Source organism: Poecilia reticulata, chromosome 11 (genome assembly GCF_904066995.2).
Source record: "Poecilia reticulata chromosome 11, P_reticulata-male-v2, whole genome shotgun sequence".
NCBI classification, from domain to species: domain Eukaryota; kingdom Metazoa; phylum Chordata; class Actinopteri; order Cyprinodontiformes; family Poeciliidae; genus Poecilia; species Poecilia reticulata.
Genome location: NC_088840.1, coordinates 1,183,955 through 1,211,806, shown reverse-complemented (window position 1 = coordinate 1,211,806; position 27,852 = coordinate 1,183,955). Strand labels below are relative to the sequence as shown.

At 39.4% G+C, this 27,852-nt stretch overlaps 1 protein-coding gene across 1 annotated transcript in view; it reads right to left on the bottom strand.

Annotated features, from left to right (window-relative positions):
* The window catches only part of thsd7aa (thrombospondin, type I, domain containing 7Aa), a 132,289-nt gene that overhangs the window by 65,973 nt on the left and 38,464 nt on the right, over window positions 1-27,852 (bottom strand). Inside the window, exons 5-6 of the mRNA XM_008421220.3 lie at window positions 21,144-21,299; window positions 6,950-7,153 (exon numbers count right to left, since the gene is read on the bottom strand). Coding sequence (XP_008419442.1) covers window positions 6,950-7,153; window positions 21,144-21,299 — 360 coding nt within the window. The remainder of the gene's footprint in view (window positions 1-6,949; window positions 7,154-21,143; window positions 21,300-27,852) is intronic.

Sequence of the window (27,852 nt, the reverse complement as noted above, 5' to 3'; positions counted from 1 at the left end):
AAAAATAAACCCATTTCAATAAAGAAATCAAGAAATCCCTCCATGGGTGATACCACGATAGAGCGCGTTCATTTTATAGCGTTAACACGGTGCTGTAACTGGCACGGTTTGAAATGGGTGTGATAGAACAACGGCACCACAGCACTTTTAAATTTCAATAATCAGAATGCAGAAATTAGAGCTGTTGCCTTGCAGCAAGAAGGTTCTGGGTTCGATTCCCGGCCCCGGTCTTTCTGCATGGAGTTTGCATGTTCTCCCTGGGCATGCGTGGGTTTTCTCCGGGTACTCCGGTTTCCTCCCATGGTCCAAAAACATGACTGTCAGGTTAATTGGCCTCCCCAAATTGCCCCTAAGTGTGAGGGTGTGTGTGTGCATGGTTGTGTGTCCTGTGTGTCTCTGTGTTGCCCTGTGACAGCCTGGCGACCTGTCCAGGGTGACCCGCCTCTCGCCCAGGAACGTTAGCTGGAGATGGGCACCAGCAACCCTCCCGACCCCACTAAGGGACAAGGGTGTAAGAAAATGGATGGATGGATGGATGGATGGATGGATGGATGGATGGATGGATGGATGGATGGATGGATGGATGGATGGATGGATGGATGGATGGATGGATGGATGGATGGATGGATGGATGGATGGATGGATGGATGGATGGATGCAGAAATTGTTTCCGTTGTTTTATAAGGTTTATGTCAGTCTGCCTTTTCCCCATCGATACGCTTCCCGACCGTCCTGCACCTTAGAGGCTTAGAAAAAAAAAGACGTCCACATTGCGCAAAACTCTGAAACAGGAGAAGCGGGACATAAAATGGAGCGACGAACTAGATGTGAATTATGGCATAAAAACTGAGAATCCGATGCTGAACAGTGAAAAAATCAACATATGATGTGGAACACATCATGCAAGAATAAACTAAGACACTAAAGTACATACAGAGAAATAAACTGGTATAGCAAGACCTTTCAAGCATTAATTAATACAGAGGACTGTATGGCAAGAATAAACAGACTATTTCCACATGAAAGGTAAAATAATATTGTTGAAGTGTCATGGGTTTATTGAGACCACATCTAGTACTGAGAATAAATATATTACAGACCATAACGGTAAATAACATCACTTATTTATGTTTTTAATTAGATTTGATATATGTCAGTGTTAATGTCATGAGGCTGATGACTCCATGACACTTTCAATTTGACTCATTAGGATTTTATTAAGAACCAGATTTATTCTTTGTAATTTCTGTTCAGTAAAACTATTAATCTATAATCAATAGAATTGTCTATATAAAGATATAATCCATGTTTCTATCTCATATTTGTATGGCATTAAAATGATCTGGAACTTTTGTTTTTCCACTGAAAGCTCTGGTTTGCACAATAAATGCAATGTGGGTGAAGTTTTATGGATGATACTCTGATGTCCCATTCTCCTGAAGGCAGCACAGAGCTGCACCACCAGAAATCAGTCGTTTTGCAAATAGTTCAAAGTTTAAACTAGCATGTTGAACATCTTTTATCTGCTCATTTTATGGAAGATTTAACAACAAGAAAATGGCACAAAATAAGAATATTTTTTCCGCTCTGATTGGCTGCTGTTAGGCCTACCAATTTTAAGTTGAATGTTCATTGAATTTTTCGTAGACACCTGTGAAAATAATTTCTATTCCCATGACTTTTTTGTTCTCTGGGAAATTATTTTTGATGATAAATACAGAAACAAGCATAAAAATCAAAACATCTACGATAGTGATAGTAATATTAATGATAAAATAATGGTCAGTGCAAAGCAGCCTGCAAATTCTTTGGTGGGGGGCGGTGAGGGACCTGGATAAAGGCTAGGGGGGCACTGGCCCAAAAAAGGTTGAGAAACACAGACTTAGAGGCAAAAAAGGTGACCAGCAGACTCAGTGAACTCTCAAAGGGCACAAGTGATTGATGATTCCAAGAAGGTCCTGGCTAATGCAGCACTTTTGGCCCACCGATCTCCAGCAGCTCCAGTGGTCCTTATGACAATTGACTCTGGTTATGTGTTTGGGGCAGTGTGTGAACAGTGGGTGGATGGTGCCTGCTAACCATACTTTTATCACACTTTCATCACTCAGTATCTCAAAGTTTCCTGCTATAAAAAGCAAGGCCATTTTATAGCAGGAAACTGTGTGCTCAGAGGTTCTGTGTGTTGGTAGCTGACCTTACTGTTTCACACTATAATGTAGGCTTTTATTTTGAAGGCCAGGGGAGCGGAAATGTTGTGAGATAAAGGGAAGATAAGATCGTACTGTTCGTATTTTTCTGTTTGGAAGGCTTGTTGATTAAAAGTGAGACTCCAGATATTGTTGTCTCTTCATAGCTGTCTTACAAAATGTGGTCAAATCTATAATAGATGTTCTTGCAAACTTGTTAGAGGCCAGATTTAAATATAGATTTAAATATTTAAACCTTGCTAGGCACCAGATGACCCAATCATTAAATATGTATTTTAGTTGTTACCTAATTCTATTTAACATGCATTTCTTTTTTGTTATTTTTTAAAATTATTATTATTATTTGTTAATATCAAATTAACATTTAAAACAGCAAAATCTTCCATTAAAACTTTTTTACTATGGGGTTTGGAAAAACATATAATTAGATTTAGGAAATAATCTTTATTACCATCCATATATAAAAGATGATATGGCCATGAAACTATGTCTGCCAGTTTATTTTGTAATACTTTATGGATCACATCTATTAATAGGCGACTAGCTGCTGAGTTGCTGATATGTTCTGTATTGATCTACATTGAAAAGCTGTCTTCACTCTTTTTGCGTCATTCATCAAATTGAATTGTAACTCATCCCTTCTCTGAAATGCCTTATCGTTGAAAATCTCATTGTGAGTGGCTGGAAGATCCGCAACCACTGAATCCAATGACATGACAAAGACCCCAGGGAAAACTCAGTCTATTTCCATCAGAAGGAGACAAGGAATCAATACCAGGCCAGTTAACAGCAGCTATGTAAGATGATGTCTGTGGGAGAAAGGAAGAGCTGACAATCAAAGATGCATATAACTTTGACAGGGTTAATCAAAGATTTTCAATTTATTTAATAAATAATGTCACACATTGGTGGCTTCCGGAATGGCTTTTGTTCTTGGTAATTAAAAACAGCACATATTCCCAATAGAGCTGGCCTGGATTCACAAAGTGGTTGCTCTCCAACCCAAACTTCAGCTATTACTGACCTATTTACAAATTAGATTCCAGTATTAATGGAAGTATGAAAATATTAAGTATTAAAAAAAACATTACACAATTTTTACACTTTTGGAAACTCCTCATGTTAAATACTGTTCTCCTAAACTAACAAATGTGGAGGATGAAGTGTTATGTTGTTTAGAATAAACACCGCAGATTCACAGACATCAACAAGGAAACTGCTTCCTGGATTTTTAGTGATGAAAGTGTATAAAAGACAGCCTTAGATCTCATTTACACAATGATGACACAATCATGATTGATCACATTCAGAGATAATGGAGAAGGAAAGGGAGGGTAAATTCAAGATGGCTGTTTACATCAGACCATGCAAATTCAATTTAAAAGATGTCTGATCCTTCAGAGTGCAATAAAGGAGCCTCTGCACCTCTTACAGAAAGCTGAGTGCGTCTCACAAGATAGAACACAATGACAGATAATGTGGATGAGGACATGTGAAGCAGTTTCCCTTCATCCGGAGGTCTGAAAGGCTCCAATCGATAAGGAATGTCTCAAAGCATACAGGCTTGGACTGCAGCAAAAGAGCCCTTTCTTTTAGAAATGTTTCACCCCACAATCCATCAAAATCATTTGAAAAATGTCTTTCTCTTCACTTCAATAGCTTTCAGGTATACACACAGCTCCTGAGAAAAATCTATAAGACAGTAAGCACATGCAGATACTGAGATTTTAATGAATCTTCTAGTTGTAGCTCATGAAAAATAAATTTATCAAAATTAGAGACAGTTTGTGTTAATTGTAGGCTGCTGATGGGTCATGATCACGCCTTCTTTTTTTTAATGATCATTGAAAAAAGAACTGAGCCCAAAACAAAGATCTAATTCCATCCCATGTTCCAACCCTCACCTATGGTCATAAAAACCTTGATGTTACGGATGAGATCCCGGCAACAAGCGAATGAAATGAGCTTCTTTGGTAGGATGGGCAGGAGTTCCTTCCAGTACCAGAATTTTGAGGGACATATGTCCCTCAAAATCTCCCTTCTGGCATCCGCCTTGTGGGATGCCAGAGAATGAGCCCAACAGTATCATCAGGGAGTTTGATGAGCAGTTAAGCTTATGACTTGACTGAATAAGTAGAGGACAATGGATGGACGGATAACAAATCAGAATTTTTTCTAACAATCTAAGAGTTTTTCCTTTTAGAATCAAGTTAATGTTGAAGAGACCACTGTACATGTCTGGCATCATTTGACCTCATGTCCTTGACTCGGATTATTATACTAAGAAATCCATAGGGTCCTCAGAGAGATGTTGACAAAGCATCTGAAATACTTGTCAATAGATTTTATGAAGTTTACAATGCAGTGAACAACCATTTCTTAGCTACAAACAATCTGCTCACAAATACCTGGAACTGTTTCAAAATATATTACTGGGTCTTCTCTGGCTGCCAGCAGACCCTGTGAGCTGGTGGCAGCAGCCCCCTGAAACGGCTGCACTGTAGTGTAGTGAGTGGTTGGCCCAAGGTTCTCTTCTGCTCTTCTCTGGGAGGGGTGGGCTGAGAGTGAGGGGGATTTTTTCTTGCAGGGATCCTCCAGGGACTCCTGGGGCCTTTGGATGTCTGTGGCTTCAATTTCCTCCGAGTCTGCCTCAAGTGCAGGGGGCAGGTTTGTGGATCCTCACACCTGATATTAAACATTATTATGGAGAAATCTGAAATACACAAGCATGTCCAGTCCAGTCTGTTGTCAATCATGACAGCCCATATGTATAGTCCTCCACCATTTCTTTTTCCTCCTCCATAATCTGTAGCTTCCATGAAGATGCCTTCTTTCTGCTGAAATCAATAACTATCTTACTAGCCTTTCAGATGTTCAGCTCAGTTGGTTCAGTTCAGTCCAATCTTCAAGCTTGTCCACTAGTTCTCGGTACTCTCCCTCCTCTCCCCCTCTTAGACACGCTACAACAGCCAAGTCATCCGAGAACTTCTGAAGGTGACAGGACTGGAAGCTAAGGTGAAGAAAAATGGAGATGCTGTGTGTGTGTGAATGGGGGTCTCTAATGAGGTCTCTGGGGAGTAAGATGCACAGAGATGGGGGTTGGCCACCAGGTTCATGTCAAACTAGATTGGATCTCCATTCAAAGAGCAGCATCTGAATTTTGAGTTTTTATTTTCTGTAAGCCATAATCATCGAAATGATAAGAAACAAAAAGTAGAAGTGTCACTCCGCAATGAACCTATTCCATAGGAGTTTCACTTTCTAAAGTGAGTGACAAATTATACTGAAGACATGATGAGATGTTTCTGTATATTACAACAAAACTACAAAGAGAATAGGGTGTTCAAATTCAATTAGATTCAAAAACACTTTATTGATGCCAAAGGGAAATGAGATGTAACTTATATTAATTCAAATTCTTCAAGAGTATATATACCAATCCTTCAGATGAGCAAACCCATTTTGCTTGTATGAAATGGTTAATGATAAATATTATAAAATATCAGTTTTTTCATTTGCGCAGACACTAAAGTGAAGGTTTTTACAACACAATGTTATGTCTATCCTACAAGTAATATTATCAGAAATATGGTTAAATACTGATCGAGACCAAATTTTACCTTCAGTCCAATAATTATATACCTTCGCCAGCCACTTCATTAAGCTAAACCTTCTTGTTGTCTTGTTTTCTCTTTGTGCTGCATTTTTTCTTACTTTTCTTGGGCGTGGTTCTTCATTATTATTTTTAGTCTTGCATCACCAACTGAATTTGAGTCGTAGAAAATTGTTTTTAATAACTGTCAGGAGCTTGTTGCTCTATGCTGCCATCTCTTTGCCAGCTAGAGAGAAAGTCCCATCTTCCGTCAATTTCATAGATGAAATTTGAGCACCATTTTGTGTCCATGTGAGCGACGAAACCTTTGGCAATCTAATGGGGGTTTTTCTTTCTGAAACTAATGCACATAAAAAATGTCTTTATTTGAGTCACACAGTCTCTTATTAAACTCCTCCACTGTGTACTTCCACTGTGTGCCTCATACATCATCATAATTTGATATTATGCAAAACTGATTTATGCACTGTAGGTTAAAAAATAATAATATTACTAAATAATTTCACGAACTTCTAAGCATATTTTCAGTATTTTTAATCACTTTTTGCCTTGCCAATGTTCAATTTTCTTTCTTTTACTGCATATTGATCACGCATGATCAAATATGCAAATTAGTTGCAAGATGAAATAATATCAACTTTCCTGGCTGAGGAATTAGAAACGATAAAGTCCAAATGGAGAACAGACAGCATCTTTTGTTTTACAAGAATGTCAAACACACAGTTGCATTTATTTGAGTGTTCATACCAGTTTGACTTGAGTACTTGTTTCACAAATTGAAGACCATTGCTTAATATCTCAGTGTCTGTATGTCAGCTATCCAGATAGGGTCTGTTTAAATGCATTCATTCATACAATTCTTCTCACAACTACTCAGTGTTCGCCATAAGTTACTGTGTCAAATGATGATTGATCAGGCCAGTGGTTGGAAGGTCTTTATGACCTTAAAGATCTGAAAAATTCCTGGCTAACAGAATGAAGAAAGGTTTCAGTGAGGTACAAGAGACTTTAAAAAGCGTTGTTACAATGAACCTCCATTCGAGAGCAACATATTTGGATTTTTATTATCTGATAAAGAGCTTCATCATGTTAAATAGTTTCACAAGTCTAGTTTATTATGTTCACTCACCATCACTGTTGATACACTGGACTTGGGGGATTTGCGTACCAGGACCACACTCCTTCTCATTGTCAGGAACACATTCCTCCAGTTTAACCACGAGCCACTCAAAGCAGCTGGGGTCTTCACATGGTATGGCCTCCACTAGATGAGGACAGTTTCCTGTCCCATCTGTAGGCTCATTGATGATCCTTCGCTTCCTCAGTTTAAAACCTGATACAGAAAAACAGGAATCATTACAGCACATAATGAAATATGGACATAAACATGTGTAAGTGAATTTGAATTAAAAATGCCCCTGAAATTTAAATGTATATTTAGGTCCGAGCAGCGAAGCGCTGGTGAAGGCCCATAGTAATCGCAAGATTTCTCGATTTTTATTTTTATTTTTCCCTTTGCGCGGCTGTTTGGGGCCTTTAGCATATTCAAAAACTCACCAAACCTGACCCAAAATTGTCCCCCAACCAAAATTTTGGGATTCTGGTGGAATCGCAAGTGGGCGTGGCCAAACTGCTCTATAGCACCCCCTAACATGAGTTGGGTAGGTCATAGAGATCTGAAACTCGGTACGAAACGCTATAACTTTCTCATAAAAAGGTCAATTGGCACCAAACTTGGCATGAGGGATCCTGGATGGATGCCTGGCAATCCTATGTTGTCACCGTCTGACCTCACCTAAGCCCCACCCCCTCAGAACAGGAAGTAACTTTTTTTACTTGGAAAACTCCAACTCTGGCTCTCTTGACCTAATCAAGATGATCTTGTGTGAGATGACAACAAAATGAAAAACTGGTCTCACTTGCGTTAAAGCGCCAAGAGTTTTCAGTGGAGGACGTGGCTGTGGCGGGCGTGGCTGTGGCGGGCGCGGCAAAATAACAGGTCATGCCGCCACCATACGTTTTGCTCTAGATTCCACATGTTTAACCCCAGCTGCACCAAACTCACTGAGATCGATCCTTGTCCACCCCCCAACAGGAATCCAGTGCAATATTTGGTGGGCATGGCCTAATTCCTCCAAAGCACCCCCTAGAATATTTTAAAAAGTCAGCCCCAAGCCATCCCAGAATTCTGAAACTTGGTACACATGTGTATCTTGTCAGAACCTACAAAATAGTCCCTTGGAGCCATGGTCCAAACCCAACAGGAAGTAGGCCATTTTAGGTCAAAGTCGCAACTTTGTCTATTTCATTGACGTCGTATCTGAGCAAACTCGTCCTAGACCTTTCGAGATCCAGGCTTCAAACTCGGTCAGCACAATCTTGAGGCACTGAAGGTCAAAAGTCATCAAAATAATTTTTCTATGTCAAAGCATGTGGGTGTGGCCAAGCCTCAAATCTGGCCATTCTCCATGAAACATCAGGATGGAATAACTTCCCCATATAAGCTCCCAGCTGCATCAAACTTCATTTGTTTCATCACAGACCAGAGCTTATCACATGTAAATGGTCAATTGGTGACATCAGTTTAGCCCCGCCCCTTCCAACAGGAAGTCACCTGTTGGAAGGAGCAGTTAGAGCAGTTAAATCACATTGCATTATCCTATTTGCAGTAAACTTGTTAGGCTTGACTGTTGTTAGCCTCTAAAGAGCTCAATAGCTTGAAAAAATTGCAATTCACATCAACTGGACTTGCGCGTCATCAGGGAGTGCTGCGGAAGATGTAGGTGTGTGTCGCCTGGCGGACAGCTGCGGGAACTGAGCGAGAGCGTTGGTGGTGGCGAGAGCGTTGGTGATGGCAAGAGCATAGAGGCGCTGGAACCCCCGCGGTTGCAAATAGACCTTCGGCACGCTTTGCTGCGAGGGCCTCCAATGCCGCTTGCAGCTTTAATCGTCCTTACATTTTGAGTGTTAAAATATATTTCGGATACATTTTTAGTTCATTGTGATTATTTATATATGGTTGAAATTTCAGTTGTTATTTTCACTTCAGCTGCACAGTGGCGCAGTTGGTAGAGATGTTGCCTTGCAGCAAGAAGGCTCTGGGTTCAATTCCCAGCCTGGGGTCTTTCTGCATGGAGTTTGCATGTTCTCCCTGTGGGTACTCCGGCTTCCTCCCACAGTTTTAAACAGAAACCCAGTTAGAACGAATTTTTGAGCTCTGCTCAAATTTCTAATTCATGCATATCATACTTTTATATAATTGTGCAAACTTTAAATCATTTGCCTATTTTGTTTCTAGAGTACGTGCTGATCAAGGGGTGGAAAACATGGAAGTTGTACAACACATGTTCGTGGTTCATGGGAATGGATGAAGCAGCTTCATATCTGGAATATAGATGCAGAATTTCAGACAGTGAAATGAGCCAGTTGAAACTAAGGAGGCTGAAATTATTACATTTGAATTTTGACAAGTTAAATTTTTTTGTATGCCAATTTTTTTTAACACTGAAAAGTTAAACTGGGAAACAGCAATTGAAAATGCGATCAATTTTTAGCTTGAAGTTAAATTAACAAATTAAATATCAACCATGTAGAAATAATGACAATTTTTTCAGGTAAAAGAATTATTCAAAATATATTTTAACACTGAAAGAGTAAGTACAAACATGCATTAAAATTGCAGTTCCATTTTAATTCAAATCCTGGTGAAACATATTGACTTCCATAAGTAAACTGACCCAACCAGGTCAAAGATTATAAACACCTCCTATCATTCAATGAGTGAGGACATACAGCAATGATTCAAAATCTAATATGCTCCATGACAATGACATGGCTCGCATTAATTCAATGACTGTATTGTATGCAACAGCAAAAAACATTATAAATCTAAAACTGAGTAAAAATGTAGGAATTTCTCCTCTATGAGTGCTCCAGTGTTTCACTCATTAAAACCATGTTCATCCAAAATGGCAAACTGTCATTACAGTTCATTAATTCAGTTGGACGTCTCACATTTGTGCTGCTTAAGGCAAGACATTTCACAGTCAAGTCCTCAGGACGCTCCTTCCACCCTAGCCAAGGTCAACCCCCCTTATTTCACACTCCTGCTCCTGTCAGATAAGGCAGCACCCCCCTGGAGTACTTGTGTGGTACAGGTTCTATTTCATTTTTTTGTCTTCCTTTGAAAATCCTTTATTTAATCAGTAGGTCAGCTGGACATGAACCATCCTGTGTCTGCACTCACTGACAGAAGTGTTATCTGAAGGAGAATAGGTGGTGTGGAGGGGGAGTGAGGGAGCTTCGTTTAAATGAAGCTCGGGGTTCGAGAAATTCAATTTAGGGCTCATTCTCTAGCTATCTGCAGGGGGGTTTAATGATTTGCATGGCTGAAAGATAGCAACACAACACGTGCTTCCATTGATAGACCTAGGGGCTTCATTTTCAGTAGACACACATAAATGAACACAATCACAGTTAATGTACATTGCCAGACAACAAAATAAGAAATAGTTAAAAGGAGAAAAAGGTTAACTGAGTTTGATACAACTGAAGAATTAGCTTCTAAAACCCTTTACCATCTCATGTAGTAGGAAACAATACACTGAAAGTGATCTTCAAACATCGAGCACTAACTTAAAGCCCACAAACAATCATTGGGTGTGCAGTAAAGTAAGGGAAATTACACATTTTTATTAACAAAAAGTTGTAGAAAAGCTAATTTAAAGCTAAAGGTCAGCTTTATTTATGCAAATAAACATTTTAACACTCCATACAAGAACACAGAACTTGATATAGAACATAGAAGCTGTGTTCTTTTATTACATGCGGTTATAACAAGAACTAAATTATTTTTGGACAGGAAATGTAATAGTTTACAAGAACTCAAGTCCTGATTGTCATGATCCGTGTTTCTGTGTGTTAATTTTTGAGTTTTTCTGTGTGATCCTGATCCCTGTGAGTCCTGTTTCTTCGTCTTCCCCGTTGATTGTCTCCCAGGTGTGTCTCGTTCCCTTGATTACCCCATGTGTATTTAGTCTCACCTGTTGTCTGTGTTCTTCGTTGGATCCTTGTCTAAGTTTGTCGTAGTCAGATCCTTGTGTGTTTGAGGCGTGTTGCTCACAGTAGAACTGATAAGTCCTGTGTCGACTCTGCTCTCGTTTCCAGTCGTATTTTCAGTTGCTACCGGTACTTAGCTGTTACTAGCCTTCTGCCGTGCTGGACTGTGTTGAGCACTTTCTTATTAAACTTTTCATCATCATCTTACCTGGGTCTCGGCGTCGATCTCACCACCACCAACCAAACCCCTCATGACACTGACAGATTTCTCCTAAAGCAGCATTTGTATATAGTAGTTATGGAACACCAAACACGGCTGCACAGTGGCGCAGTTGGTAGAGCTGTTGCCTTGCAGCAAGAAGGTTCTGGGTTCGATTCCCGGCCTGGGGTCTTTCTGCATGGAGTTTGCATGTTCTCCCTGTGCGTGCGTGGGTTTTCTCCGGGTACTCCGGCTTCCTCCCACAGTCCAAAAACATGACTGTCATGTTAATTGGCCTCTCCAAATTGTCCCTAGGTGTGAGTGTGCATGGTTGTGTGTCTCTGTGTTGCCCTGACAGACTGGCGACCTGTCCAGGGTGACCCCGCCTCTCGCCCAAAACGTTGGCTGGAGATGGGCACCAGCACCCCTCCCGACCCCACTGAGGGAAAAAGGGTGCAAGAAAATGGATGGATGGATGGAACACCAAACAAGAAGAAAGTTTTGCCTGGAGTCTGTCTATAGAACAAGCTGTAAGAAATTCCAAACTAGAGGTGGATGAATAGAATGGATCCTGGGACACGGCACAAGCTCAAAAAAACCATACCTGGGCAAAGGATTGTTGAAATCACAACAGATAGATTTAAAAAATGAGCTAGTCTGTTCTTTAATATCTTTAGTGTGTCACAGAATCCACTTTGCTAGGCTTTTCCTTTGACATATTTGCTTCCTTGTGGGAACTCAGAACTCCAATTCTGTTTTCAAACAGAGAAAATGTTTTTAATATTAAAAGTTACCACATACTCCTGTACGTGTTCTGTGAACCATGCAGACTTCACCCGCAGTTTCCTGTTCAGATGTCTTGGTAAAGTCAACAAGAACTCAAGTGGCAATCATATTTTTCTTGTGAACAATTTCTTGATTTCCCTCAATCCTAATGGTTACTAGCAAGTTTACAGAACTAGTTGGGTGCCTGACCCTGTTTCTTCTCCACTAGGTCAGTCACTCCACACCCGTTAGTGTAGCACAAAGTGGCAGGGTGGCAGATGTGTGTTCTTGCAATTACTTGCACTGATTTTCAACCTTGTAGTTGTGTCACTGACCAAACAGTTGGGTAGAAAACACAATTTCCCGCCAAGAAGTTTACTGAGTATGCATAAAAGTATGTAAAAATGTATCTTTGTGTGGGAGTGTCCAGCGGATGTCCACTAAGAGTTCACATTGAGTTCTCTTTGACAATGCATGGACCTCTGCGGAGTGAGGAACGTCCAAGTATGTGGGAGCCTACATCTTTTCTGGCACAATCGTATGGGACTGCTGGCATTGTCATTGCTTCTGACTGCATTTAGCTAATTCACAGCTGCTACATATTCACTAATTTATACTTAATTGTGCGCAATCATTGGAAAATAATATGTTCTCAGTTACTTGTTATTTAACGAATGTTTTATCAGTAGTTACTGTTAGCTGGCATCTATTCAAACTTTGAAGTTTTCAGAAATCCTCTCAGCTCTAAGATGGCTCCTAATACCAATTCTGGTTGGGCTAGAAATTTTGTTTTACTTTCACTCAATGATCAGGACGGCGGATGGCATCAAAGCACATTTTTCATATGTTCTGTTACTTTCCTTAGCTATACTACGTTACATTTTACTCATTAATACTCATGGTGTTCAAATCTGTATTGTGTTTCTATGGCAGTGATTTTATTGAATCTTCCTCAATTGGATGGAAGTGGACTGAACTAATATTGACCCAGTCAGTCTGGACAGATTTGAATTTATAATTGGATATGAACTGGGCCATTTTATCTTATAAACTGCTATTACATAATTAAATACATAAAAAAATTATATCAAAATAATTATATTAACAGCTGTTTTCCGGAGCTTCTTATTTAAATGCAAAACTCCAGAGATTTTAATAATTATCTCCCTGCCGGAACAATAGTGAAATAATCTCTCTCTCAGGTATGTATTGCGTAAGCTGAAGCAGTGAAGGTTGTGTGGTCCAGCATTTTTGGTTATACCGTGTTAAATTTTAATGTCCTATTCCATTCCCACTGACCTGCAGAGTCTTCACTTTCATGTTTTTTCTCTAGTATCTGTTGCTTGTTATTCATGTGTTTTGTTTTGTATGTTAGGTTTGTATTTTGAGCAGATTGATGTGCTCTTATTTAATTTACTCTCATCTTTGTGTTTCCTTTATAGGTAGATGTTTTGGTTCTGTCATCTGTCATTATTGGTTTCCCTCAGTTGTTGCAGCTCCCACCTGCAACAGCTTCATCACTAATCAACTTACCTGTTTCTCCTTCCAGTAATCAATCTTCCGAGTAAATATTCTCCTGCTTTTCATGTGGTTGTGTGCCATTGTCTTAAAATAAATTGGGTGTTTTAATCCTCCTCTTTTGTCGTGCTTTTACAAAATATAGCTTAAAATAAACCTAACTAAATAAAGCTTGTAGATGTAGAACACTTCCTTTGATCAAAGTGCATGTCCAACCTTACATAGTTATGTAAGGCTGGCCTCCTGCATTCAATGTTTCTTTTTCATTTTTTAAAGTTTTAACACTCAAAGATGCAACTTGGCTTACAATCACTGAAGAAACTGCTTCTTCTTCAAATGTTTAGGAATAAGTCCCAATGCAGCCAGTAGGAAACACTTTTATTTTATGTCTCTGTGGTATTTGGAGCAAGGCTAGACAGACATGAAAGTCTATGTGTGTTAGAGATTTCTTGGTATTAGCATTACTTTAGTTCATATTCAGTCTGTTAATCAATAGTTAATCAACAATAGTTAATCAACATTCAGTCTATAGATTATTATGATTTTCAGTTTAAAGTGTTCTCTTTCTTCTGTGTATAAACTGACCTGGAGGCCCCATCTGCCTGTTTGTCTTCATGTGAAACAGTTAATTGTGTATTTCCCAGACCTTAAATTACATTTCCACAGGTGCCTTCCTAGCAACTGGAATACTCCCTACCTTAGAAACTGCCTGTTTGCAGTAATATTTTGTCTCTGCTGCCTATCCTCCCTCTTTTTGCTTGATAATAAAAGACAAGCTGTAACCAAAGGTCTTTAGAACGCTCAGTGAACGGCTCGAAGGAGCAGTTTGCTGAGCCTTCTCCTTTTGCAAAAGCTTGGTCAGAAAATTCATATACGTTGTCTGTGGTTCTTTTAATGAAGGTTTGAGAAAAATACCCATCATTTTTTGGTGCCGAAACCGGGGATCTCAGATACCGACCGCTGTCGGGCAGAGGAAGATGTGCTGAATTCATGCATGGCAAGAGTCAATTTGACCTGGAAAGAAAGACCCAGGAAGCAAAATTCTTCGCTGGGCCAGCGACATAGGTCTGACTTTGTCTGCCAACGGCGGAGTGACTAGATCCAACTGGACAACCTGAAAACTACAGAAACGTAGGTGAATTTTAAAATGGCTATATCTAGAGGTTTAAGAATCCTTGTTAAACAGCATTTTGACTAAAAATCTGTAAAGTTCTCAGGAAAGAAGAGGTGTTGCTAGAGCCCCTCTCTGATTGAGGAGACCCCATAAGGGTAAATCCTCATGCGGATAGGAAGTTTGAATTTTCTGTTTAGTCATTACTGTGCTGACATTGCTGTTTTGCTACTGCTGCTTTGTTGGTGTGTGTATGTGTGAATGGTGCTTTATTTGTTGAGAGTAAAACTTTCTGTCCTCGGAATTAGTATCCAAAGTGAAGAACCGCTTTTGTACCGCTTTTAACATGTTTCATGTTTATATGTGTTTGAATAAGGAAATGATTTATGACGGGTAATAAGTGGCTAAAAAACTATACAATGAAAAGAAAGAAAAGTTATATGGAAAATGTTTGTGTAAAAAGAAAAAAAACACAGAAAGACAAACAAACCCTAATTGACTCTTATTTGCTTCTTTCCTTTTCCTCTGTCTGAGCCTCGCTGCGGTGCGTCTGACCTCTGACCTCAACTCAGACCTGTCCTGCCGATCAGATGATGTCCCTCTTTCATCACCAGCCAATAATAGTTGATAAACGAAAAAGGACAGGACGATTTCTACCAACTGGGCACTAAAGGAACTAAAGTGTCCGCTGATCCTAATTCCTGGACATCTGGGAACTGCCATGCAGCAGACTACAGTATGGAGTCCTACTGGACGTTTGGACTGGAACTATATCCCTGTGTTTGGCTGCAACCGAACTTTTACAACCCCCGCTGGTTTACTCTTTGGCATCAGAGTAGAGAAGGAAAATAATGTGTTTTAAAGAAAAAGAAAGCAAACTGAACTGTTGCCGCTTGTTTCATTGGTGGACTAAGGGACAGTCTGGACAACTTATAAAAAAATCCAACACGAGAGGCAGTTGGACTGACAGGGAGCTGGAGGAAAGACGGAGGGAGGACCAGCTGCAGTGACACCAGCAGCAGGAGGGGGAAGCAAGAAGCGAGACAGGAGAAATGCGAGAAGTTATACACACACCGCTGTGAGAATGTGTTCACTAATCCTGTTTGCATATAGGAATTATCTATCTAGAAAAGAACATTTTGAAGGTTTTTAGGTACAATGTTAGGTAAAATCGTTCATATTTTACCCGTTAACTCAGTCATTAACAGAAGGGCCAGTGATCCTCTTAGGGCCCACGAGCCATAGATTGGGAAACTGTGAACGAAAAAACTGTAATGACTAAAAGTTAAGAGAAAAAATAGAAAAACTGATAGCGTGATACGACTAAATTACACCAACTAAAATTATTACAGATTCAAAGCTAATAATGATTTGCAAATGTTTTATTTCCTTTAAAATAAATACTAGTTTGGAACTAAATTAAACATCTCTAAGTGTTGAAAATAATTTATATTGCGGTGTTGAAATATTATGAATTATTTCTTTGCAATTACCTGAAACATTTAATTCTATAAAGAATCTACAAATTAATTAAAATTGGTTTTGTATTTGTGCATTTTATGTTGGGATGAATGAAAATTATGAGAAGAGAGAAATTTTACTACAAAATTGAGTAACGGATGAAATTATTGACCATTTAGTTTAAAATATAAAAAACGTACATTGTTAACTTGTCTGAAATGCAAGGTTAAGTGAAAGTCTGAGACTTTAAGCAACCTGGGAGATGTAAATGGCTACTACAAACTGATGATTGTGAGTAAAAGAAACATTTTTCTAGATTTTAGTCTAAAACATTTTAATCTAGATTTGATTGATAGTCAATAAATTCAAAAAGAAAAATCTTGAATTAGAGGATTTGAGATTTGGTTTAAATTAAAGATGGTCATTTTTATTTTAGAGAAATAAAATAGAAATGTTGAAAGCTGCTGAATTTAAAAATAAATAAATAAATAAATAAATGAAAGGTAAACCTGTAATTAAAAGACTTGTTTGCTAAAACATCTTTTAAAAGCAATAAACCTGTGAGTTCACTTGAATTAACTATTAATCCTCCCAAAGACTTTATTTGAAGCAAGTGATTGTGACACATGGGCAATGCCATGTGTAAAAAGGGGGGGAAAGGGAAAATGGTGAGGTATAATTTTTTTTGTTATGAACTTTTGAATTAACAAATACTGTTAGATGATGATTGATGCTTTCTCTAAATGGGTTGAAATAGTTCCAGCAAAGCATGCTTTTGAAATAATTCATGGGAGAGCTTATAGATTGCCTCTGTTTGCTCCAGATTTACAGAAAGCAGATGTAGAACAAACATTAGCAGAGTGTATGATCAGAACTCTTAAACTGAATTTGGAACTAAAATTCAGTTTAAGAACTAAATTTGGAACTAAATTTTGGAACAGTTTGGAACTAAATTTTGGAATTTGGAAGGAAGTGTCCAGTACAAATTTACTGCCTTCTGATTCTATTCCTTCGCAGGAGACCGCTCCCATCGAGCCAGGAGACTGGGTCTACATTAAAGTCATCAAACGAAAGAACTGGGCGAGTCCACGGTGGGAAGGACCGTTCCAGGTGCTGATGACCACACCAACAGCTGTTAAGATTGCTGAAAGATCCAGCTGGATACATCTCGGTCACTGCAAGCTTCAGAGAGTGTTGGACCGCTAAACCTGAGTGACAGGGAAGTTCTGGCTACAAAGGGGTTCCTGACCAATAGGGTGGTTCGTCTCAAACGGTGAAGAAACACTTAAGATCCTCACTCTTTAGTTTGGGGGTTTTGACATCTCTGCGTGCCGAGCAGCAATGGGAACTCCATATGCCAGATGGATCTTCTACTGCGCTGTGACTGCAGCATGTCTGATGTTTGGAGGAGGAAATGACCTCATTTTCCACCCACATGACTACAGCACCAACCTGTGGTGGCAGCTGATGAACGGGACTGCTCATGAGGGGAACGAGGAGATCCCGCAAAAGGGCTTTTTGGATCTATGAACTGTTCATTTGCGACTGACGTACTTCCGTTTCCACAAACTGCATGGAAAATACCAGAGATCATTTCTTTAGCAGGAGCTAAACCTGGGTCTCTGAGGATCTGTGTTTTCAACAATGGACACGTTTCTCTTGGGATGTTACCTTGGAATTTGTGTAACAAAGTTTACACCTACTGCGAAACGACACCGGATTACATCAACTGCATTGCCTGCAGGGGTCAGAGGGCGACCCCCGGCTGCAAAGTCTGGAAGGACAATCCAGACTGTGACGACTTGCTTCAGGAGAGAAGTTTTAACATCACACATCGGACGAGAGGACGACAGGAGACAACACTGTGTAGCGCCATAGTGCCAGGAGACTATGGTTCACGGGTGATGGCGGACTGGTACTGTGTGGAAATGGAGCTTACATGGTCTTGCCACAATATTGGGGAGGACTGTGTGCTTTGGTCCCCCTAATCAGCCCGATTGCATTCATCAGAAAAGGACAACACGTTTTAGCTGCCCGCTCCAAGCGTGCAGTTATGCCAGAGGTCAAATGCTGGGGAGGCCTCACTACAGACACTGGAGTTCCTTGGGAGTTCAAGATTTGGGGCAGGGGAGAAAAGTTGATGCAAGGCATGTTTCCATGGGTCGGAGTAGGTGAGATTCGGGACCACATTGAGATCAACAGATATGGATTACTGCGACTCATCAACAGCACACACCAGCTGGCCAACGGCACCGCGAGAGAGCTGACTGAACTGAGAAACGTGGTTCTGCAAAACCGTGTTGTACTGGACTTCCTCACAGCCTCTCAGGGAGGTGTTTGTAAAATCATTGGCCCAGCGTGCTGTAAATTTGTTCCTGATGAAACAGGAACTGGTGGAACTATTTCTGACGCTCTACGTGAACTGGAGGAACTTAAACATTATGTGGAAAGTGGAACGCAAGGATCTCATCCTTTTCTTTTTTTCTTGGCTTACTTCCGGACCATGGTGGAATTTACTGTTGAAGCTTGGAAGACCTATTCTGGGTGTTTTGATTCTTTTTTGCCTGTTCACAAGTTGCATTATTCCGTGCCTTCGAAGCATGATGCTAAAGACAATTAACACTGCTGTGGTCAGCTATCAGCTGGTGAAAATAACCTATGACACAAATGAAGACGACTTGTTTTCTGATGATAAAGTTCTGTAATCAATAAACAGATAAATTAATTTGCTGAATGATTCCTACATCGAAAATGTGAAAACAAGTGATGTTTGTAATGAGAAAACTGCATTTGATTTTTTGCTGTTTCTTTTTTTTAATTTATTTATTTCATTATATTCATATATTTATTGTGTATTTTTTTAAAAAAGGATTCTTGCATTTATTAGATCTATTCTTTTCTCCGCTTAGCTTTTGAAAATGATAAAAAGAGGAGAATGTTAGAGATTTTTTGGTATTATCATTACTTTAGTTCATATTCAGTCTGTTAATCAATAGTTAATCAACAATAGTTAATCAACATTCAGTCTATAGATTATTGTGATTTTCAGTTTAAAGTGTTCTCTTTCTTCTGTGTATAAACTGACCTGGAGGCCACATCTGCCTGTTTGTCTTCATGTGAAACAGTTAACTGTGTATTTCCCAGACCTTAAATTACGTTTCCACAGGTGCCTTCCTATCAACCGGAATACTCCCTATCTTAGAAACTGCCTGTTTGTAGTAATATTTTGTCTCTGCTGCCTATCCTCCCTCTTTTTGCTTGATAATAAAAGACAAGCTGTAACCAAAGGTCTTTAGAATGCTCAGTGAACGGCTTGGAGGAGCAGTTTGCAGTCTTCTCCTTTTGCAAAAGCTTGGTCAGAAAATTCATATACGTTGTCTGTGGTTCTTTTAATGAAGGTTTGAGAAAAATACCCATCAATGTGCGTGTGTGTTTGCATGTGTGCGTGTACGTGCGTGTGTATATGTGTAAGTGCGCGCACTTACACATATGCGTTGTCTTCGCATAAGGAACAGCGCTTGACTGTGCTATTGATCCATCATTAAGATGCATGGAAGAGAATTTCCTACCATCTCTTTCATTTAAAGCACTTCATTACAGCAGAGTCAACATGCATTAGTCATGGTAGATGCTGTAGCTTCAGGGGGTAATTATGGCTGGAGTGGCAGTGCTTCCAGAAACATGCAGTCTGTCATTATTGGAAGATTTTTAGAATGGAAAGTCAAATTTTATACAAAGAATAGGCCTAACAATCTACAGTCCTGGAATGGGTATCTGTGGGTGTTTTAGCTGAGCTTATCTACGTCACATAACTGGGTAAGTTGCAGAGTTCATACATGGTTAAAATCTCCTTTATTGACTGATATTTGTCAGATAAACAGTCTTAGTATGATGGTTGATTTTTATTAACCCATTAACCTTCAGATGCCTCTCTTATGTGTCCTATATGTGTTAAAGCATGTATCTCATAAATCATTCAGTCTCTCCCACTGTGAAGTAAATCCATTTATCCTGTTTTTCTCTGCCGAACTGTCATTTTCTGCCATTACTGGTACCCTCAGCCAAATGTCTTGTTTTATCTGCAAAATTCAGAAAAAATCTCAAGACTCATTAGACTCAACCCACTCACCTCTTGTGAAGCACCAGCGGTTTTCATAAAGGTTAGATGAAAATAAATAATTTTTGATAGACACAGATGTGGTGTGACAAATAAAAGGAGCCTACCACCACTGGACTGTTAGAGGGCACTTGTCACTCTCCCAAGCTGGGCTTGTAACAGGTGTGAGGAGTATTAAACTGCTCTTCCTCATAGACAGTAATACTGTAGGGAGTCCAAATCAAGTAGCCAGTCATATTTGTGCCATGGAAGCATAATTAAGACTACTGTTTAAATGTAAGCAGTAGGGAACCGATTCCGTCTTTGGGAGGTGTGTGTCCCTGTAGCTTGGCCATTCCTTATCCTGCCTTATTCCACTTGATTAGAATTTGAACCGGGCCAATCAGCAAACAGAAGGTGAAGTAGTGAAGAATGATGTTGACTTTCTGCTCTGTTTTACAATTGTAGTATTTCTGAACTTTTAGCAATGGCAGCAGAAGAAGTGAAGAAGGGTGTTCAGTCCATGTTTGCCACTCTTCCAAATATTGCATTAATATTAATAGCCATCTCGTTCGGCATGCCACTTCTGTCTTTGCAGTGGAGGATGGTTGTTTACAGCACAGGCAATTACTGGTTAGCTTCTTAGTGTGAAACAGGTTTATACATGTCAAGACCAAATGTCAGCCATTTGGTAAAATTTAAAACCTTAATAGAGACTATGCCTCCAGGAAGCAATCGTTTCTCAACAGCCAAGAGTTCAGTCCCTCTGAAAGAAGCAAATGGTGTAGGAGAAGGGGCTGGTTTTTACCAGGCTGGTGTCCCAATATATTTGGTGTAAAAGTAACACAACAATTCAGAATAAGGACATGATTCCAACTGTAAAACATGGTGGTAGTAGTGTGATAATCTGGGGTTGTCTTGATTTCAGAACCTGGAATACTTGCTGTGATAAATTGAACCATAAATTCTGCTGTCTACAAAAAAAAATCCTAAAGGAGAATGAATGTTAAGCCTCCAGCTGAACATAATGCATTGTGGCTTCCACAGTGAGGTTTCATTCTAAGAAGATGTGTACACTGCACACCTCCAATCAAAGTTACCCAGCAATTTCTTACCTTTATTGTTGGTCTGGTCTTGACAGTTCTCATAAGTGCAAGGTCCCCAAGCGCTCCACAAAGACACCTCACATTCCACAGGGCAGCTGATATGGCAGAGCTGTGTGGTATTCGGAGGAACTCCCAAACACAGTTCACTGTCCACTGGCCGCAAACCTATGGAGAAACACAAACGATGAATCAACTAGCAATAGCTGTGCAAACTCAATTACAAAAAAACAAAAACACATCAGAAAAGAAATAGAACAGCAAAAAACATAAATATGACTAATCATTGAGGCATTCTGACAAATATAAATTAGTCGATCAACTGCACCTTCACAGCCGAGTTAGATTGTCTTTTTTATTTGTGTATTTCAGATACAGTCAGGTGTCGGTGACTCTCTGCACGGTCACCAGACTGATGAATTATTCAAGCAGAGCAATAACAATATTCAGCTTCATTCACATGCAAATTGCCATCCCCAAAGATGTGTCTTTTAATAGTCACACTTAAGCATGTGTACATATCATGCGACCTTTAAACCACATGTAATGCTATAGAAGGTGATAAGTTCATCCATCCATTTTCTTTACACCCTTGTGCCTTAGTGGGGTCGGGAGGGTTGCTGGTGCCCATCTCCAGCTAATGAGGTGATAAGTTAAATCAAGTAAAATGATTGGTTGCTCTTTTATTACCATCTAAACTAGCAGTTCTCAACGTGGGCGGTACCGCCCCCCGGGGGGCGTTCAGAGGACGGCAGGGGGCGCTGGCGGAAAATTTTACAAAAGGGCGGCACTGGGATTTCTTTGGGGGGCATTTGGTCGAAGGTAAACTTTACACCTTATATGCACAACAATACCAGTTTAGACTTTGAGCAACTTGCTAAAACTGTATTGTTTTAGCATGCTTGGCTGCAACTGTATCGATGGCAGCTCTTCTTCTATTCAGTGTTTGTAGCTTCTTGGCGCAGCTCCGCTCCTGCTTCACCGCATCAGTTCAGCTTTACACTGGCTTATGACGTTGCTGTGATTCACTTTGTCTGGTGTCTGATTTTCAAATATATTATGTTTTATTGAGTATTTTTGTACACATGTTTTGGCAGTGCTGTGATCTTGTCAAAGCAGCAACTTATATTAGCGTTTTAACGTCTGGATGCTGCCCGCTTCCATGAAAGGACAACGGAACATCGCTCTGATAAACATGTAACAATACCCTCACTTTGTATCCCTCTGAAAAATGAACCCATTTAAATAAAGAAATCCCTCGATAGAGAGCGTTCATTTTATAGAGTTAACACCGGTTCTGTAAGTGATCTGGTAGCACCACAGCACTTTTGAATTTCAATCATCAGAATACCGGAGCTAAAAGGTTTACGTCAGTCTGCTTTTCTCCATCGATACGCGCTTCCCGGCCGCTCCGCGTTTATGGGGTAAAAAAAAAAAGACAATGCGCACGTTGCGCAAAACTCTGAAACAGGAGAACCGTGACATAGAACGGAGCAACAAACTATTAATCTATAAATCAATAGACAGGTCTATATAAATATATCATTCATGTTCCTGTCCCATATTTATATGGCATTTAAAGGCCCTGGAACTTTAGTTTTTCCACTGAAAGCTCTGGTTTACACAATAAATGCCATGTGGGTGAAATTTTATGGATGATACTCTGATGTCCCATTCTCCTGAAGGCAGCACAGAGCTGCACCACCAGAAACCCACAGAAACACTGAAGAGAAGAAGAGTTATGATTAATATAGTTACAGTTCTATCCATGTTTTAATGTTGCAGAGCTCAGTCGTTTGGAAATAGTTCAAAGTTTAAACTGGCATGTTGTACATCTTTTATCTGGTCATTTTGTGTAATATTTAACAACTAGAAAATGGCAAAGAATAAGAATATTTTTTCCACTCTGTCTGGCTGCTGTTAGACCTACTGATTTTAACTTGAATGTCCATTCAGTGGATTTTTATTAGTCACCTGTGAAAATAATTTCTATTCCCATGGCTTTTTTATTCTTTGGGAAATTATTTTTAATGATTAATCCGGAAACAACCATAAAAATCAAAGCATCAACAACAGCGAGAGTAATATTAATAATAAAATAATATTCAGTGCAGAGTAGACTACAAATTCTTTGATGGGGGGCGGTGAGGGACCTGGATAAAGGCTAGGGGGGCGCTGGCCCAAAAAAGGTTGAGAAACACTAATCTAAACAAATGTTGTCCCATTTCTTTTCATCCTACCATGTTTACTGCCATACAGTAACTGCACATCCAAGAAATGTTTGGTTTCTGAGTTACTGTAAGCTTCTACTGTGACAGACTGGCGAACTGTCCAGGGTGACCCCGCCTCTCGCCCGAAATGTTCGCTGGAGATAGGCACCAGCACCCCTCCCAACCCCACTAGGGACGAGGGTGTAAGAAAATGGATGGATGGATGTAAGCTCCTAACCTTCTAGTGTAAAGTGATCTGACCCCAATTTCCCTGTGCTATAAAAAATAAACTCAGTTCTAATTAAATTAATCAGAATTTATTCAGGGAAAATAAAGGACTTTATTTTCTAACAGTCTCATGCAAGAAAATATTTTACATTAATATCTATTTGCATAGTGCCAGATCTATGGCCATAAAGATTTGTCTTTTAAACCAATAAATAATTTGGAATTTACAACCCCAACTCCAATGAAGTTGAGACTTTGTGTAGAACATAAAGAAAAAAATTGTGATGAGTTGCAAATCCTTTTCAACCTGTATTGAATTGAATCAATTTCAAGGGCATAAGTTTAATGTTAATGAGAAAAATTGTATTGTTGTATCCAAATAGTCACTGTTTTCTGTTTTGATGACTGCAACATATTCCAAAAAAGTTGGGACAAGGACATATTTATCACTGTGTTACATCACCTATCCTTAAAACAACTCTCAATAAGTCTTTAGGAACCGAGGAAACTAACTGTTGATTTTTTTCCCCCATTCTTGCTTGATGTAGAACTTCACTTGTTCAACAGTTCAGGGTCTCTGTTGTATTTTGCACTCCACACACTTTCAATGAGGGACAGGTCTGGAGTGCTGGCAGGCCAGACTAGCTCCAGCTCACTAGAACTGGAACTAGTGTGCTTATTCCTTATTTGGAACCATGACTCAAAGCTAAATGTGAACATTTTTATTATAGACACAAATGTTGAATTAGACCAGTAAAATGAATTTTTTTTTTTGTCAAATTGTGAAGGATTGTGGAAAGTCAAACATTCCTCCCAAAATTTTCTTCGTTAATAATGTTAAAGCAGCAATAGCCTCTTTGTTCTTCTGTACAACTGTGAAGTCTGACAAGCTTCTTCCCAGACTTCCCTTGCTCTGGTATCTTCATGCCAGATGGTGTGCATTCCGATGTGCTGTGCTTCCAGACACAAATTAGGGAGCAGAGAGGCCGCCTCCATGAGCCACCTGCCAAAAATATCCTGGTGCCCAGCTCTGTTCCAGCTGAGGACTCATGGCATCACAGTGGCACAGCTGCTTTCCAGCATGTCATTTAACTAGGATGCGCATTGATAAGAGTGTGTCCATACACATTCATATGGAATGAATTAGATCATTAAAACGTTCATTTGTTTCCATAACTCACTTCACTAAATTAAATGCATCATGTAAATTATTTACCACAGAGTGATGTTTTCAAGCATTTATTTGTGGTAATTATGGTAATTTGCCACTTTACAGTTAATTAAAATATGCTATTTAAACTTAGAATATTAGATTGGCCCAATAAAAATTTTAAATACAGAAATGTGTTCCTAATCACAAGTTAAATTTATTTCAGACTATATAGCATTAATTCACAAAACGTCATCTCAAGAAATTAAAAATACTCAACATTTTGTGTCAAAACATCCTGTATGAAGCCCACATCTGTTTGTGTCTGTTGGGGTGGACAGATGTAGTCCTTAACCTAAATGCTATTGGTCAGGTTACTTTGGTTTATTTAGTGGCTTGGTGACTGAGCTGAAGCTATCTAAAACTGAATAAATGGAGTTTTAGCCCTCACACAATCTGAAGAGGGGTTGAATGGACTCCGCTTGAACTTTTTACCCTGTGCGCGGTGCCGGTGGGGTTCCACTGACCCTGCGCCTAATTTTATACGTTTTCTTCTTTTTTTCATGATTTTGGGAACTAATCAGCTGATGGGAAACCCCCATCACTTCCTTGTTCAAAAGACTGTGACATCTGCCACACTCTTCCTAAGCGTCACAGTAAGACTGTGGGAAGGCTAAACAGTTAAATCTAGTGGAAATGTTTGCCAAAAAGAATAGAAATCAAGCAAACAATATTGCTTTGCCTCCTCCTCTGTTGTCTGATGTCTCAGACACACCACCTGATCCTGGGAATCTCCATCCTCCTACTCCGGTGGATCACACAGCCAGGTTTTGCTTCATGTCTTTATTAGTTAGTGTAATTTGTCAAAAAAAAAGAAGAAAAAAGTTGTACAGCCATAAGTGTGTGTGTGTTGCCTTATGGGCGTTGTGTGTCCCGCTGCCATTTGCATTGCATTCATATTGGTTTGGGTTGAGTTTGTGCTGGTTTTGTGCACATGATGCATTTTGGGGATGCATTCATGTGTATCAGGGGTTTTGTGCGTGCACTCTGAAAATATCCTGCAGGTACTCCTGGAGTTAAAAATGATTATGTGTGCTAACATTTTCTAGAACTGTGAAACAGCTTACAAATGAAAGAACAGTTTAATTTTTTGATAAATGTATGTATGAAAGAGCCACAACAATGATCTTTTAAAATAACATAAAAGTCCCTGTGAAAGTGCTGAATATCCAAGGAATCAGTAATGAGAATTTTGTACTTATGACACCTAAACATTTGAGAAGGAAAATGATTTAAAATAGATTTTCTAGGTCCTAGTTTCGGTAATGATCAGTCAGGCATTCTGTTCTCTTATTTGGCAAACAAAAAAAGGATGAGCCTTTGCAACATTCAAATAATGAATGAATGAATCAGTTGTCAGTTTTCCTTTAGGTGTCAAAACACCTTTTTGATAAGCAAATTGTCGCTTTTGTGGAAATATTCGCAATAAAGTTAGGTTGCAGAATCCTATTACTTGTGAAACCTTGGCTGTGGAAAGAACAAAGGGAAGAACTACAAAGTTCTGCTTCAAACAGTTGTAGGAAATCACCAAATTTGCAGTTAAGACGCACCATCAATTGGGCAATTTCATTCTAAAAGACATTATTTAATCACTTTCAGACTATTGAAGCTGGTGGATGAAGGAGAACCTGTAATGTTTGAAAAGTGTCTTAAGCACGAGATAGGAAACATTTAGGATGAAGATGATGCTATGTTGATTGCTAGGTATGACCAAATACTACCTGACAAGATTTCATACATGGTGTCAGGGAAAATGACATAGTGAAGGGACGAAGATGAAATTGAGCAGTAGAGCTGGCAGAACCACTTCATCCCACCTACATTCTCCACTCCTCCTTTTTCTATATCTTCCTTTGACTCTGTTCCTTTTTGGCTATTGCCTAAAGCAGAATCTATTGAATTTTTTACATCTCTAAATTCCTTCATTAATATCTTATTGTTTCTACCTAAAAACAATCTCCATGACAACCACAAAAAAATAATGTTTTTTTATGGTATATCGACTCAGGCAGGAGTAAAGAATAAAATCCAAGAAGTTGCCCGCCTCTGTTAACAGAATCAGCACTGTGGATTCTTGGCTTGGAAGGCTGAAAACGAGCCACTGGTTGTGAGCATAAGATCTGAATAATCTCAGCAACAGATGCCAGTTTCACCAGCCAGATGGACGGAGACTTACTGTGTCAATGCTGGATAAAAATGGGCAAGCTTCCAGGCCACTTCCAGCTCTGTGTGTTCAGCACAACCATTGATTTACTGGAAAATATATATTTCAGTGCTTTCCTCACTGCACTGCACGCAACTCAAAATGCAAATGAATGGTAATGGGGACACTATATTAATTCCCTGTCCTACATGTGTCTGAAGAGATGAGCCATCGTTGCTAAGCTCGTCTGGAACACAGCTTGTACATGTAATTTAAAACTAGTTTTAGTTTTTAGCTAATTTATTTCAAAATATTTGTGAAGCAGGACCTCTATAGCCTCATACTTTTGCTCAACTATAAAGTTGTCTAGTCTTGTTCTATTTGTTCTGTAAAACACTGGCAACAAGTCTACACCACACCAGGATACAGTTCAGATATCTTGACGTTTTATTTCTTTACAGTTCAGTGAACACTCATTCAGATTGGTTTGAGAGTATCAATATTAAATAATAAAATAAACGCTGGGTCTTAACTAAGCCATTTCTAAAAGATGACCATGCTTTGATTTAACCATTTCATTGCATGGCTGTACTTACACCCCACCACAGTGTAACAAGTTCTTTCCAGGATTGTTCTTTAACTACACCCATTAACTCCACCAACTGGCTTGTCTAGCCGAAGAAAAAAAAATGCTGCTAACTTCATGTTTCATGCTGCAGACTGTGTGATAGGTTTCTAACACCCAAAGTGTTTTACATTTAGATCTAAGAGTTTGCTGTGTATGTTAGCACTGCAGTGTCCCCTTCATGACTTCTGGAAAACTTTGAATGAGATGGTTTTCTCATGTTTAGAAGGCACAGTATCTAAAGTGTTTAGAATACCACACAGCACAATTAACTGAATATAACATGTTAAGGACTATAGGCTCCA